Raw genomic sequence first — 15,074 nt, 5'->3', positions numbered from 1 at the left:
TTGGAGCCTCCTGCAGTTAGCTTCACCTGGTGTGGCCTCCTGCGGCGCATCCATAGTCTGTTACAGTGAGGTTCAGCCCAGGTGACAAGTACCTAAGGGTCACAGGGGTCATGTCAAGGGTGCTTGTCCCATTGACCCAGGAGGAGTAGTAGACCAGTCCCTCCTGGACTAGCTGACCCCCGGTGAGCAGCCAGCCCCTCTCGTCACTCATCCTGACCTGAGGAGCTGAGATGAAACAAGAGGAGGGAGAACCAGGGGGTCAACGCTGAGGAGAAGCTGTATGGATAAGAAGATTACAGCAAGTTCATAAGCAAGGCTGGAACACAGATTCTCATTTACTATGTTTGATTCAGATGAACACAGGTTTAGATGCCACTAGCTGCTGTCACGCAAATTTGCAAAGATTGTAATTTGATGAGTTCAGTATTTCAGTATTTTCTAGATTGTTCAACTAATGAAAGTCCACAGGCTCCAGCTCATACAGACAAGCAGGCCTCGAGCTTCAGCACATTCAGTCTGAAATAGTGATCACATTAAAATATTGAGTATTGTCTTTAATGATATTGGGAAATACGACCTTTTAAACACATGGTAAATAAAACAAAATTTAATATCTGGTAGAAAATCCTCAGAAGTCCAGCACTCAGAAGTCCTTGCCTTATTAAACAGTAGACTATTAATTCTCACTTGTATTGATTAGGTGATACCATGGACGTATGTTCATATACAGAGCTGGCTCTGGGCATAGGCAATACATGGGGTTGCATAGGGGGTTCAACCTGCTGGAGGGGGGCTGATGCAAGTCCTTATAATTAAAAAGTAATAACAATACATTTTTAAAAATGAAATGAATAATAGTAATAATTAATTTTTTATTTTGTGTGTGTGTGTGTGTGTGTGTGTGGGGGGGGGGGGGGGGGGGGGGGGGGGGGGTGCTGGGGTGCCAAACCATGATTTTGCCCAGGGCACCAAAATGGCTAGAGGCGGCTCTGTGCATACATCATGTAAGCTCTTAATTCCTCATAAATATGTATGCGTTTGCATGATGGAAATCGGACAGAAACTAGTTTTAGAGGTAATAGATTTGATCAGACCTACCTCCACCCTCATGTTCATATGATTAGTGTCACAGCTTGCTGCAGCCCTGAGCTCTAGCGCACCGGATGAACTTGAGCCGCTGACCGGGAAACAGTTGATGCGCGCAGGCTAAATTTACCCTGTGTTGACGGTCAACAGGGAGAAGACTCGGTGTTTATCACCTGTTATTCACCTGAACACTCCGTTGTTGTATCAGAGTCCTGTCGGCGCTCAGTGCGGATCGACTTTCTCCGGGATCAGTGCGGTAAACACCATGGCCGAGCCCGCAGGAAAGAAGTTAAAGAGCAGCCTGCCATTGTGCAGAGCGCACCGGAGCTCCGCGATGAGCAGCCGGGCCAGGCACAACCTGCCGGCCGTCGTGGAGGAGGCTCTGTGCGGGGTGAGCAGCCTGCTGTGGGATGGAGTATACCGGCTGCAGGCTCTGGTAGGAGGCGCAACCACGTAGCATGTAAAGACAAAGAAAAAAAACCCAAAAAAAACAAAGTCTGCTCTCTGACTGACAGATCAACTACTAGGGACAGAGAGGATTGTAACATCACTAGAAAAGCAGCAGAAAGTGGAAGTCATGTGCGACTGTTCATGGAAACTGCCTGTTTATCTGTGTTTAGCCCAGATAAGTGCAGATGAAATCTAACAATATTTGATTATAGTTTGATATAAGGCAACTAAATATTTGAACTGTATTTAAGTAAGATAAATACAACATTCAGTAGCAGAATTAGCCAATATTTAGTCTAATATGTTGATCTTTAAACATACTCAATGAGGTACAGTTACAGAATCTGAAATCATTTAACTACTAATCATTTGGAATAATAAATAAATAATAATAACAATAGTAATAATACAAAGCGTTTACCATAAACCAGCCTATCATTGTCTGCAACAATAACACCATAGGGCAGCTTATGACCTTGACCAGACTGAGCTAAAAACAGAAAATAAACCACAAAAAATACTCACCATAACACTGATTTTCTATCATTAGTATTTAAGAAATACTGCATTAAATCCTTAATACGTAGCGGACATAATATCTCTGTGTATTCCTTCCATAATGATGACACTGGGGTTTAAACTCCATCTAGTTTGTGGACAAGCTGCTCTACCTACTCAGCCACAACAGAGGTAGAGCATGACAGTATGAGACACTGAGCTGAAACTGATCAGTCGTATCAAGAACATGATACACTTGACATGATTACGGCATCAGAAATCAAGCATTGGTCACTGAAAGATAGAAGTGACACAGTGGACTGTGGGATACTGAGTTTTTTTAATCTAATGGCGATTTGGCAACCTGAGATAGATAGATAGATAGATACATAGATAGACAGATAGATAGATAGATAGATGCTGTATTTATCTCAAGGGAAATTCGGTGTCCAGTAGAGCTTCATCACATAGAAACAGATATGAAAGATATTGCAGTTATATAATCACATATATTGACCATGGTCCAGTTGGTTCCTCACAGGGAGGCGTAGAGTCTTGTGGCCTGAGGGACAAACGACCTCCTCAACCTGTCTGTGGTGTAGAACAGAGACAGCAGCCTGTCACTGAGCTTCTCTGCCAGTCCTGAAATGGCAGAGGATGGTGCGCAGCCACAGTATTTACTAAAACCACAATTAATGCTTTTGTTGATATTTGATATTTGACTTAACATGAGCTGTATTTACACCATTGAATGATTGATGCAGTTAACACTGCACCTTTAGAACACTGTTTTACATTGGACATTTTTAGAAAGTGGGAAATAAAATGACACTGGTTTCATCCTCCAGATAGACTTAAAAGACCAAGAAAGTTAGTCATGCCATGAGGATGAAGGCACAATGCCAAACTTGGACAGACCTTTGGCACATGTAGTTTGATCTGTGCAGCAGGGAGTCTGACCAGTATTCATTACAAATAAATATGACAATTGAGACTTTGTTTGAGTTTGAGAGTGTATCTTTAGGACAATGGACCTGTTCGAACAACATGATATTGCAGATTATGTTTTATCCACTGCAGGCTAGCGTGTTTGAGCGGGACGACATCCCTCTGCCCCGCGTTGCATCTTTCTTCCACCAGGAGGCGCTGAAGCAGCAGCATGAGGCTGAGGCCATGCTGGCTTACCTGGCTGAGAGGGGTGGCAGCTACTGCAGCAAAGACATCCAGGTAAAAAGTGTCAGACAATGTTTTATTCCCTTGTCCTTTTATTTTTGTGATGACACTCTGTCTTAGTCAAACCCTTTACATTATACCTAGGTCAAAATTGTATGTGATAGTTGAACATGTTATCCCAAAACCAAACATGAATAAATAAAATGTTTTAACCAAAAAAGTGAAATTTGTTTGATTAGTTTGTCTATTTTTTTGAGATTCACAGGAAACATTAACCGACTTGATTGTAAAACATTAAGTAGCCTAAGCCACAATGACAACAAGCTACAACTGTCTCATGACACCCGTCAGTGAAGGTCCAGTGTGTAAACACAACACCAATGCACATGGTGCAAAAACACATTTCTGAGTTTTCTGGGAAGCTAAAAGAGATTGATCTTTGTGTTGTTAAATCAACCAGAGACTTGAAGCTTAGTGGGCCTACCGGCAGCAGCTGCAGCATCTCCAAAGCGATCATCAAACCTGCCCCAGGCCCAGGAGCTACACTAACTCAGCTAACATAGCAGCAGTACCAGGATAAGAGTTAACATGGGTTTGGTGAAGGCAGTCACTCCACAATAATCTCCCAACTTCAGTCAAATGTAACAAATGTGATCATGTTGTCTGTTCTAGACGTGTGAAAGTAGTGGACAAATGTCTCTTCAATGAAGGTAGTGTGGGGTTTGACAGCAGTTTTGTCAGTGGGGCTTCACAAATTGGTGGAAAGGCATAGAAACATTCAACAAACATGAAACTTCACAATAATGAAAAAAAAATCATTGCTCTACAAAATACCCCAATGACTGCCCTTTTTTTCTGACACTGCCCACCACACTCAAAACACAGCAACACATGTTATGGAGCTTATGTTCTGAGGTCACTGAGGTCCTAGTCCTCCTAGGAAAGAAAGAGTGACATTTCAACGTGACAGCATTTTCAGTTGTTTTCTGCAATTTCTTCCTCAAACGTACATAAAAACTCCCAATGGAGACAGTGGACACAACTCAATACAGAATTGTATTGGCTAGCAGTCTAGTCTTGTGTTGTATATTTAATCAGTCTTGTAGTTCTGCACAAAATCATAACACCAGAGCTTTATGACCAATCCAAATTTTTTCCTGATTATTGACAGCCATGTAGATCTACGTATGACAGGACAATCATTCTGGTTTGAGACATTGAAATCACATGCAGGTCTTATGGTCAAATCCAAACTCTTCCATCCTTTCACCTTTTGGAGCTTTATGATGAAAACAATCTGGGCTCAGCCCCTGATGGTTTGTGACAATGTCATATACAAAATCTTTCAAATTGTAGTTGTGAAAAATACAATATTTTGTGAAATAACCAAGTACATTTAGCTATTACTACTAAATAGTACAATTTTGACATATTTACAATTTTATCAACTTTTAGTCCAGTTCAATACTTGAGTAAATGTACTTCATTGCTTTCCATCACATTCACAGCCACACACAGAAGTCAGTCAGAGGCCAGGGTCAAGAACATTTGCTCCCCAGAGACAGCCCTGGCAAGATGGGCTGAAGAGCTGATTTACGGATCCATTTTGAAATAAAATTTATGATCTGAACTTTATCTGTGAGACAGAGAAGCTTCAGTCTGTAACTGCCTTCTCATTTTACTCCACCAGCGGCCTCACGTTCATCCCAAACCGTCCCAGTGTGAGGATTTATTTTTCCTCCTGTGCTATCTGTCATTTTGTCAGAGCAGGTGTCTCTCTATCTCTGCGTGTTTTTTCTTTCAAACTGCAGATATCTCATTTTGGAATGGAGTTCCTCATTGGGGGGCCAGGTGTTAGCGATCAGACAGGGTGAGGGTTGGTTAAGATACCAAGAGACCGGAGAAAGAGCGAGTGAGTTTAAACCCCCGGAGACCTGCCCGCAGCTCTGGACGTAAGCTGGTCAGGGTGTACATTTCCCCCCACTGAGTTCCGGAAAATTGGCAAGATTAATGCTACAGCAGAGGGATGGTGGCGTGATGGTGTTTCCAGATGGCCATTGGATTGGACAGAGGTGGCATTGGCGCGTCACAGCGTGGCCTCTGACCGTCGCCCCAAGTTTATGAGTTGTGTAAAATCGTTTCAGGCCTGACGCCCGGAACCAGTCAGCAGCAGTTTGAGATACCTTGTTATCCGTTACTTAAGTTGTGTGTGCGCCAACAGGACAGCCCCTCCGACTCGCTTAATCTCTTTTTTATAAGTTTCCTGTTGTGGGTGACTTTGTTTTAAAGTCACCCAAATGACATCTCATACCTCTGTAACTACAGCCAGTGAAGGACTCAGTTACCAACACTGCTCCAAGAAATGGGTAAAATTATTGTGAATTTCAAGTATAATAGGGTCTGCCAATGTTTGATATGGACGTTATCCATTCAATTAAATTCAATTCAATTACATATAGCGTCAATAACAATACAAATTGTCTTTACAACATCCAGTCTGAAACCCGGCCTGAAACCCCCAGAGCAAGCCTGAAGGCAACAGTGTCAAGGAAGAAACCTTGAGCAGAACCCAGCTCATATGGAGGAACCCATCTGCCTAAGGCCGGCCGGGTAGAGACAGAAAAGAGAGAAGAGAACAGATTTCCATGATACATTACACTAGCACGTGGAGAAACAAGACTGCTAGTCTGCTAGCATTGCCTAGCTGTGGCAATATTGAACAATAAGAACGTTCAGTACTTATGATTACTCTGAGCCTTGTCAGTAGAGAGAACTAAAACTGTAAAGTTTATCCTGAGCATTCGGTAAGAGCAGGATTTGATTTACTCCCTTGCACTCCAGTCCTGTCTATCTCCACACTGACAAATAGTGCTGAGAGCTCAGTGCATGGGGACTATTCAGACATGCCAAGATTACTCCATTCAGCTTAGTGTTTGTCTGGATGAAGGTTTGACAGGAAGTCGTGGTCTTTGCAGTAGATCAGAATCCAAATAACTTTACACAAATCAAAGTCCCACCTCTCATACCTTCTATGTGTGTCTTTCATTTTTCAGAAGCCTGGGTGTGAGGCACTGTGTGCCGTGCTGCCTGCTCTGGAGCTGCTGCTGCTCCAACTGAAAGAGGAGGCGGGTGTCATGGTCGAGCTGAGTCAGCTGGCCCGAGAGCACGGAGACCCACACACCAGTCACGTTGTGAAGAGCCTCTTCCTGGGGCCACGGGTGGACCGCCTCAAATTGCTGGGCGATCTGCTCACCAGTGCCCGCCGAGTGGGTTGTACCAATGACCAAACGGGGGGGTTTGGGGAGTACATCCTAAATGAGCTCCAGGAAGAACTCACCAGATAATCTACGCATTTCAAATGGAAGTCTTGGTTTTAAATGAGACAGGAAGTGACTATCCAGTCTGTATTGATTTAGAGAGATTTAAGTGTGAAAGAGCTTTGACTTTCTGCAATTTTTACGTTTTATGAAATATGATTTGTCACTAGCTTCCCTAGAGTCAAGAGTCATATGAGCACAGATGTGTTAGCCTAGGTTGATGCACCGAATGCACCTTTAAACTACTCCAAACATCATAATACATGTCCTTGGCATTCAAAACATTCATATTATAATTTTTATTCCCACCTACTCAGAAGTCCTCTGTCTGTTGTGTGCTACAGGGGTTTCATTAAAAGTAATAATTCTCTAACATTTTTTAGGGCTAACCCCAACATGAGCATTCCAATCACTATTGTTTGAAGCATAACTGAGAACAATCCCAACACACCAGCCCACAGATACACACCAGTCAGACACAACATTATTACCACTGACAGGTGAAGTAAATAACATAGACCATCATGTGAAAATCAAATGTTCTGCTGGGAAACTTTCAGACCTGGCATTCATGTGGATGTTACTTAGACATGTAGCACCCACCTAGACCAGACCAGGCACCCCCACCCCATAGCAATGACACTCCTTGATGGCAGCAGCCATCCCCAGCAGGATGCAGCCTGACAAAGGAACACACACAAGGTGTTGACCTGGCCTCCAAATTCACTAGATCCCAAACTGATCAAGTATCTGTGGGATGATCCACAGAGGCCCCTCCCCTCAACCCATAGGACCCAAAGGCCCCCACTAACAACATTCTGTTGCCAGACACCACAGGACACCCTCAGAAGGCCCATGTCCATTCTCTGATGAGTCACAACTGTTTTGGAGGCACAAGGGAGACCTACACAGGAAGGTGGTCATAATGTTCAGTGTATGCTCACTCCTGCCCTAGCAGGTGGTGAGCCTAGCAGTGGATCTGGGTTCGATTCCCGGTCAGCGCAATGGTGTTTACCGAATTTCTCATGCGATAAATAATCTAGCTCTAGAAATATATATTTTATATATAGATAGACTCAGATATCCCACCAAGAGAATATGTATTGGTTGGATGTCTAAGTTTGAATGATTCTAATCCAGATCTTACCCTATTACAGTGCTTATTTCGAGGATAGAATAATTTACCCCCAGGCTGACATCTAAATAAATAAATATGTATAAATCTAGCCAGGCTTTTGAACACCTCTTTTAAAACGGCTCCACAAGATACAGCTCCCTTCAAAGAGCCATAAATCCCATCTCTACAGAAGAGAGCTCTGTATGATGGTTTCTAGTTCTTCCTAGCTTGCCAGCTTTTCCAGTTTCTCCTTATTAATGGCTACGTGAATGGTGAATACAGACTACTGCCACCTACTGATATGAGTTATTTCATTTCATGTAGGCCCAGACCTACTTTCTACTGGCTACTGGCTGTCAGCTGTAGTCTTTGCTGTGTGTTCAAATGCAACTTCTTGGTCCAGTCACCACAGTCGGCCTTCACTACCGGTAGTTCTGTGATGTCAGTTTGGTGTTAATAGACAGTTCCAGCTCTAACTGCTGCAGCTCAGCACTTTAAGGCAGCGTACTCTTTTTCATTTCTGTCTCTTTTCAAGAAGTAAAAAAAATAAAATAAAAAAATTAAGCATTTAACCAGCCCTGTAAATAATTGGCAGAATTTACAAAAAAAGGAAAAAAGAAATAAAAACTATAAATCTTTGTTAAATGACATGAAGCCACCTGTAACCAGTTGCACTCTGGCTATTGGTATCATGTGATTTGCTTGCTCCTTTTGTGTATTTGTATTATGATCCTTATTTCTTTTTGTTGTTGTTATTATTTATTCACCATATGCTTAGTATTTAATAATATATATTCACATTTTGTGGTGTTCACTGGTTGGATAGAACTCTCATGTCTTGGAGAAGCCATGAAGTAATATATATTTGTTTCTCTACTGTGGGGAAAGTTTTTTTGTTGTTGTTGTTTGATTGTGTGCGCTTTGTACTTTGATAAGTGAAAATAAAAAAAAAAAGAATGTGAAATTGTTAAAAATATATATATTTATTTCTTGATGATATAAATGATGCACTAATAGACATATACTGTCCCACTTATTACTTCAAAACAAATCTCATATGTTAATAACCTTTACTTAAAACATTCTTGGAGTAGATTTACTTGACGTCCACTGTTAGCCCCTGCATTAGAAGACGTGTCAATCATTTTAGAAGTTACAGTGATAATCCTTTGGTTAAAGTCTTTGAATATTTTCTCAAACACTCAAAGCATCCAAGACCCACAGTATACAGCTTCTAACCATCTGTCACGTCTGACTGGCAGAGGTGATGGGTAGACAGTTCACAGCCTGCAAGACTCAGCTCAGGGCCAAGGAAACGGGCAGAAGTCATCCTGCAAACTGGTGGGACGGTTGTTACTGCTGCTGCTGCTGCTGCTGCTGCAAGAACTACTCTGTAGCGCCCTCCAGCTGCCGCAGCTGTGTACTGTAGTGGCACAAACCGGCGCGAGACTTGGCTGCGCTTTTCGTGAAAATTCATTTTGTTTCTGGAAGGGTCTGGTGCAGTGGTCCGAGTGGGGAGCTGCAGGTAGAAAGGAGGTCAGTGAACGTGGTCCGAGCGCACCGACGCAGAGGGGAACTCTCCATCGACCTAAAAATAAAGTGACATTTAACTCGATTACTCAGTTCACACGTCCGTGCAGTAAGAATAGGGGTTGGCTTCAGGGAAGAAATGTGAAATATGAGCGCTGTGTGGAGTCTTTACGGACGAGTCTGGGTGTGATTCATGAATTTATGTATTTGTTTATTCTGTAAGACTTTATCTCCAAGTTTAGTTTCTCGTTGACACGTCTTCACTTTCCATCAGATGATGAGCCTGACTCATCTCTATTCTGAGGCAGCCTCATCCCATCACCAATCAAAAGGAGGTCATGTTAGAGATCCCAACTGTAAAAAGAAAACATAGTCCTGTTGTAATGTCTGGTACATATGGCAAAATAAAAAAATAAGATAAAAATGAAATAAAATTAAAAAAAGAAAAACACTATAAACATTATTATTAGCATTAGTAGTATTAGGCTATTATTAGCCATAATGTTCTCTATTTATTATTTTTTAAGGACCTTCTCAGTTCTCACATTTTGTTCTTTGTTTTTTATTTGGTATGATTTAGGTAATTCCTCTTTTTCTAAATATATAACTGGAGACCTATATATTCCTTTACTTTCGCTTTTACAAACCTATTTATAGCTGTATTCTAACATATGAGATTTTATTCAGATTTGAATGTGTTCTGAATTTAGAAATGATTATAGTTTATTGTTATTTATATCCCCATTGGATTCTTTTTCATGTATATTACATTTTCACATTTGTTTATTTTTACCATACCTCCTACTTTTTTATTTTTATTTTCTCATTCGTTTAGAGGCATCTGAGACCTTTTCTCTCTCTCTCTCTCTCTCTCTCTCTCTCTCTTTTTTTTTTTTTTTGTTTTGCCGTTTCAAGGCAAGACAATTTTGATTAGACATGTAGGCCTACAGATAACAGGATAAGAAAAATAGAACCAAAAAGAAGGTAATGTAACAACAGCAAAACGCACAGAAAAGGAAACAAATTCCGTGTTTTTTTAATGCTAGCTTCATATTTCTTTTCAGTATTTGTACTCTTTAGAATGTACTATACTTCCCACATGTGTACGGTCCCCCGCTGCTTGCAGCAGTATATTATCCCGCTGTTACTGCTCTGTTAGGGGTAATTGTACACTAATTACCGTGAAGTTGTAAACCCCTCCTGCTGCCACCTGATTGGTCAGACCTCGAAGGACCCACCATCCAAACCCCGCCCTCCTTCAATGTCCCAGGTATAAGTTGATCCAGGTCAACAGCTGAGAGGGCAGAAAAGTTTGTGACAGGACTCTACATTCCCCTGAAAGCCCAGATCCTGATTCACATCTCACTTTCTCTGCTCAGAGTTATTCACATCTTTTTCTTTCCTAACAAAGTTTTGTTTTGGCTGAAGACTGTGCTCCACTGGATTTCTTTCTCCTTTTGTTGTGTTTTGGACTGAATCATGGAGTTGTCGGATATCTCTTTCCCCATCCCTGCCGCTGATGATTTCTATGATGACCCCTGCTTCAACACCAGCGACATGCACTTCTTCGAGGATCTGGACCCGCGGCTGGTCCATGTGGGCCTGCTGAAGCCAGATGACTCCTCCTCTTCATCCTCGTCCTCCCCTTCCTCTTCTTCCTCCTCCCCGTCCTCCCTCCTGCATCTCCACCACCACGGCGAGGGAGAGGACGACGAGCACGTCCGAGCCCCCAGCGGGCACCATCAGGCGGGCCGCTGCCTGCTCTGGGCCTGTAAGGCCTGCAAGCGGAAGACCACGAATGCGGACCGACGGAAGGCGGCCACGCTGCGGGAGCGCCGGCGGCTCAGCAAGGTCAACGACGCCTTCGAGACCCTGAAGCGCTGCACCACGGCCAACCCCAACCAGAGGCTGCCCAAAGTGGAGATCCTGCGTAACGCCATCAGCTACATCGAATCCCTGCAGGCGCTGCTGCGCGGCGGACAGGAGGACGGCTACTATCCGGTGCTGGAGCACTACAGCGGGGACTCGGACGCATCCAGCCCCCGCTCCAACTGCTCCGACGGCATGGTGAGTTCAAGGACCGACAAATGTCAAAGAGGGGGGAGAAGAGGGGGTCAGTGGAGAACGATCTCTCTGAGCACGCGTTGGTTGCAGTTGCTCCAGTGCGTCTTTACGCACGGACAAGTTGTTAGTTTTCAACACTTATCTTGATCTTGCTTTTTTATTTAGCCTACTGTCACTTTTAAAAGTTTTATCTTAATGGAAATTAAGTTCAGTTTAAGCAAACGTTTTATTTTAGCACCTTCCACATGCCACTATAGCTCATTCAATTCACATTTTACCCGTATTTAAATAGATTTGACTCAAATAGACAATTTTCTCATTTTGTTCATGATGTAAACATCTAAGTATAAGTGGCTTTAAGAAGGCCACATTTATTACAGTACTCTGCGTATAAGTTCTTCATTAGGCTACTGGCTATTTGTGTCAGAGAAGGACCTTTCGTTTAAATTCTTTTTATTTAAAAATGATCAGCCTATTTTCTTCTTTCATCCTCTCCATCAAAATAACCCATCAAACACCAAACTACTTCTAATTTTAAATTCCCCATCCTTTTTTAAAAATTGAAAATGAAAACTCGGTTAACTCTTTTTGGCCTTTTTTTTTTTTTTTCAAATAATTATTTTCAGTGACTTTAGCATTTATACAGCTTCTCTGAACTACATGTACTCATCATTGCTGCAACAGCACTTACAAATAATAACACACAAACGTATCTGCTCCGTGTATCGACACCTCTTTTCTAAATCATTTCCTTTTTTTTTCTGTCTAGACGGATTTTAACGGCCCTACCTGTCAGTCCACCAGAAGAGGAAGTTATGACAGCTCTTATTTCTCCGAGACTCCAAACGGTAAGAAAGCGCTTTGATATCACCTATGTGAGAGGGCAATTAGGAAATGAACCACCCTACTTCACCTCTGGCCGTAAAGCAGAGGTAGTTAGCAGGGAAAGACAAACAACAAGCAATAAAAAACAATGAAGCCAATAAAACTATAAAATAAAATGTGAATGGCAGCCTGCCGCTTTTTGAAAGCGGACCTCTCTTAAAAACAAATAAGAATTTTATTGAAATTATTTGCAGAAAATATTTGAATATAAAGTCGAACGAATGTCCCCATGCATTTTATTTTCAACAAAAGTAATAACTGAGATTTCTGTCTATTTGTGTCATGCAGGTGGTTTGAAGAGTGCACGGAGCTCCGTGGTCTCCAGTCTGGACTGTCTGTCCAGCATCGTGGAGCGAATCTCCACCGACAACAGCAGCCTCCTGCCGCCCGCCGACGGGCCCGCGTCCCCGCCGACAGTCACGGTCAGCGAGGCTCCGGGGAGCGCCCCGCCTGTCCAGGTCCCCTCCCCGACCGCCAGCCAGGACCCCAGCCTCATTTACCAAGTCCTATAGACCCTCACGCACAGACATCCACCTGGGACAATAACACGCCGTCGAACCGTCCAGTCATTTCAGAGACCCACGCAGGGAAAACGATCACTTTCACCACTTATTCAGTCTGAAGCGAGTCTCGCTCGCAGCAAGGTTTGTAGGAAGCTCATTTCTGCTAGGTGAATGGACACTATTTTATATAGCCTACAGTTTTATAGAATTTGTCGTTATGGAGAAAACTCCATGGAGTACCAAATGGGGACCGTGGGATGTGGTCAATAGCATGGGCCTTAACGGAAGTTTTATTATTATTATTATTATTATTATTATTATTATTATTATTACAGATATAATGATAAAAACTAGACTTTGCAGATTCAGTTTATCAATGCAGTTTTTATAAACACTGGATAGGACACTTAAATTTCTATTACGAGAAACTGAAAATACAAAAATTTAAATTTAAACCAAGAGGTATACAAACTCAAGGTTCTGACCTTGAATCGCATGAATGAGAAGTTGTTTTTTATCATTCCAAACCGGCCAATAATGATTTCTTTTACCAGAAGAAATGAGCTTCCACAGTCCACCTCAGTTTTCCCTTTCCTGATGTTAAACTACTTGGAGCTTATTTCAGGCTTACGTTAAACCATGCTGGAACGTGTTACAGGTTTAATAGTGAATCGAATCCAGTTCAATTAGTGCTGTATTTTTATGTTAATTTTAAGTTATGAAAAACATTTTAAGCTTCAGCTTAGTCAGTCAGATGGATTTTTCCTCTCTTCTGTGTATAGTCTATTTGATGAAGGACGGAGGCCAAAAACCACCCATTAACATTCCTCCACTTTTGTCCATCTGAAGTCCTGAAGGCCCCAGCTGTTCAGTTCCCTCAGGAACAAAACAGAACCAGTAATCCCAGGATATTTTAGAAAAACACCACCAAAACACTACTCCACACATATTATAAACTACATCTATTGTAGTACCTTTTCCCCCCCATGAGACCTGCTTCTTGTCCAAGTCCGGACTTAAAACGTCATGTTCATTCACTACAGGACCATTTTTCTGTTTGTGTACATATTGTGTAAATAAGAGCTGATTTGTTCCAACTCAAAGTATTAATTATGTATTTAATGTTCCTGTCTGTATGTGCTTTTGTTTGTTGTGACAAAAAATGTTAAACTTTATATTTATATACATCTGAAAACTGAGTGACAGTCTAATGACAAATAAATGATCCTGATTATTTATACAGAAAACATGAATCTGATTTTTTAATTCCTTTATTGTTTTTAGGATTTTCCATTAGAGCCTCAGGGCAATTTTATTTATGCATTTATAATTATTTTATTAATTTATTCAGCCTTTTAGTTATTATTTATTTTGTGGGGGAAACTAAAAAACTTATTTATTTATCATGGACACCTCCTTCTATCCTCATACCTTACCAGGGTCACAAAGAGAGAGACAGAGATCATTAATTTTTACTTTAACAGGCTTTATAATTAAGTTTATAAGCCGTAACTTGACAAAACCGGAATAATCTCCTATATAGTTATAAAGCAAAGCAATATTTACTGTTCCAGGTAACATTATCTGGTCGACATACAGTAACATAGCCTAACACAGGCTATTTGACAGTACGGTTGACAGCTGGATACCCAGCCATTCCACTCAAGATTTTCCAAAAGTCAAATGATGGACACGTGTAGGCCAATGGTCAGCTGCAGCTTCAAGAAATGAGATGAGAGCAAATATCAGAGTTACAGAAGCCTACTTCTTGAAGGTAGTATGATCCAGTCTGTATCATACTACTGATGATTAGGTCTTAGTTTGTTAACGTATTGCAGGAAATTGTAGCCTAAATCATGTGTTCCCTCTAAATTTATAATGATAAACACACAGTTGCACTGAAACATTGTAGACTATTTTAACTGCTATACATCTTGCTTTTAACTATTTATCTACAAATGCATGAGACCTCTGCACCACCCACATAACCAATACCTACCTGAAAAATCTGCTCCCAGGCTCTGCAGTCAACAGCAGGCTTTTGCGCGTGGACTGAATTCTTTTGCAGGGAAATCTTTGCCAATGTTGAAAAGGTTCCGATAAGAGTAGCATTTAGGTTGTAACTGATATTTCAACGTGTAGTTCGCTGAAGCTGCTTTATCTATTATGTAACAGTAAACACAAAAAAATCAGTGTGTCCAGTATAATTCAGCAGGTATGCATGGTCATTTACCTCACCTCTGTATTGTGTTTCATGATGGTCTGCATTAAAAAATATTTTATTTTCATGTAATTAAAGTAATTCTTCAAAAATGAAATGAAAAATCATCTTATGTTATCTTAAAATATATTTATGTATTTTCTTTTTTGTTTATTCTACCTCAGTATGAAAAAATTATGATTATTATTTCAGGGCGGCACAGTGGTATGGTGGTTAGCACTTATGCCTCA

At 41.4% G+C, this 15,074-nt stretch overlaps 2 protein-coding genes across 2 annotated transcripts; both read left to right on the top strand.

Moving 5' to 3' along the window:
* Positions 1-1,351: 1,351 nt before the first annotated feature.
* LOC311495328 (ferritin, heavy subunit) lies at positions 1,352-7,008 on the top strand (the record flags this gene model as incomplete). The annotated part of the gene is made up of 3 exons (XM_084554740.1): positions 1,352-1,522; positions 3,115-3,261; positions 6,261-7,008. The coding sequence occupies 3 exons, from the start codon at positions 1,352-1,354 to the stop codon at positions 6,549-6,551; spliced, it is 609 nt and encodes a 202-aa protein (XP_084410866.1). The 3' UTR covers positions 6,552-7,008.
* A 3,627-nt stretch (positions 7,009-10,635) lies between these two features.
* myod1 (myogenic differentiation 1) lies at positions 10,636-12,632 on the top strand (the record flags this gene model as incomplete). The annotated part of the gene is made up of 3 exons (XM_084554471.1): positions 10,636-11,238; positions 12,005-12,083; positions 12,409-12,632. Exons 1-3 carry the CDS (start codon positions 10,651-10,653, stop codon positions 12,630-12,632), a joined length of 891 nt encoding a protein of 296 aa, XP_084410597.1. The 5' UTR covers positions 10,636-10,650.
* Between the last annotated feature and the right edge of the window lie 2,442 nt (positions 12,633-15,074).

The sequence above is a fragment of the Chelon labrosus genome, assembly GCF_963514085.1.
Source record: "Chelon labrosus genome assembly, chromosome: 11".
Lineage (NCBI taxonomy): Eukaryota > Metazoa > Chordata > Actinopteri > Mugiliformes > Mugilidae > Chelon > Chelon labrosus.
Note: the sequence above shows the minus strand (reverse complement) of the source record. Positions and strands in the feature narration are given on the sequence as shown.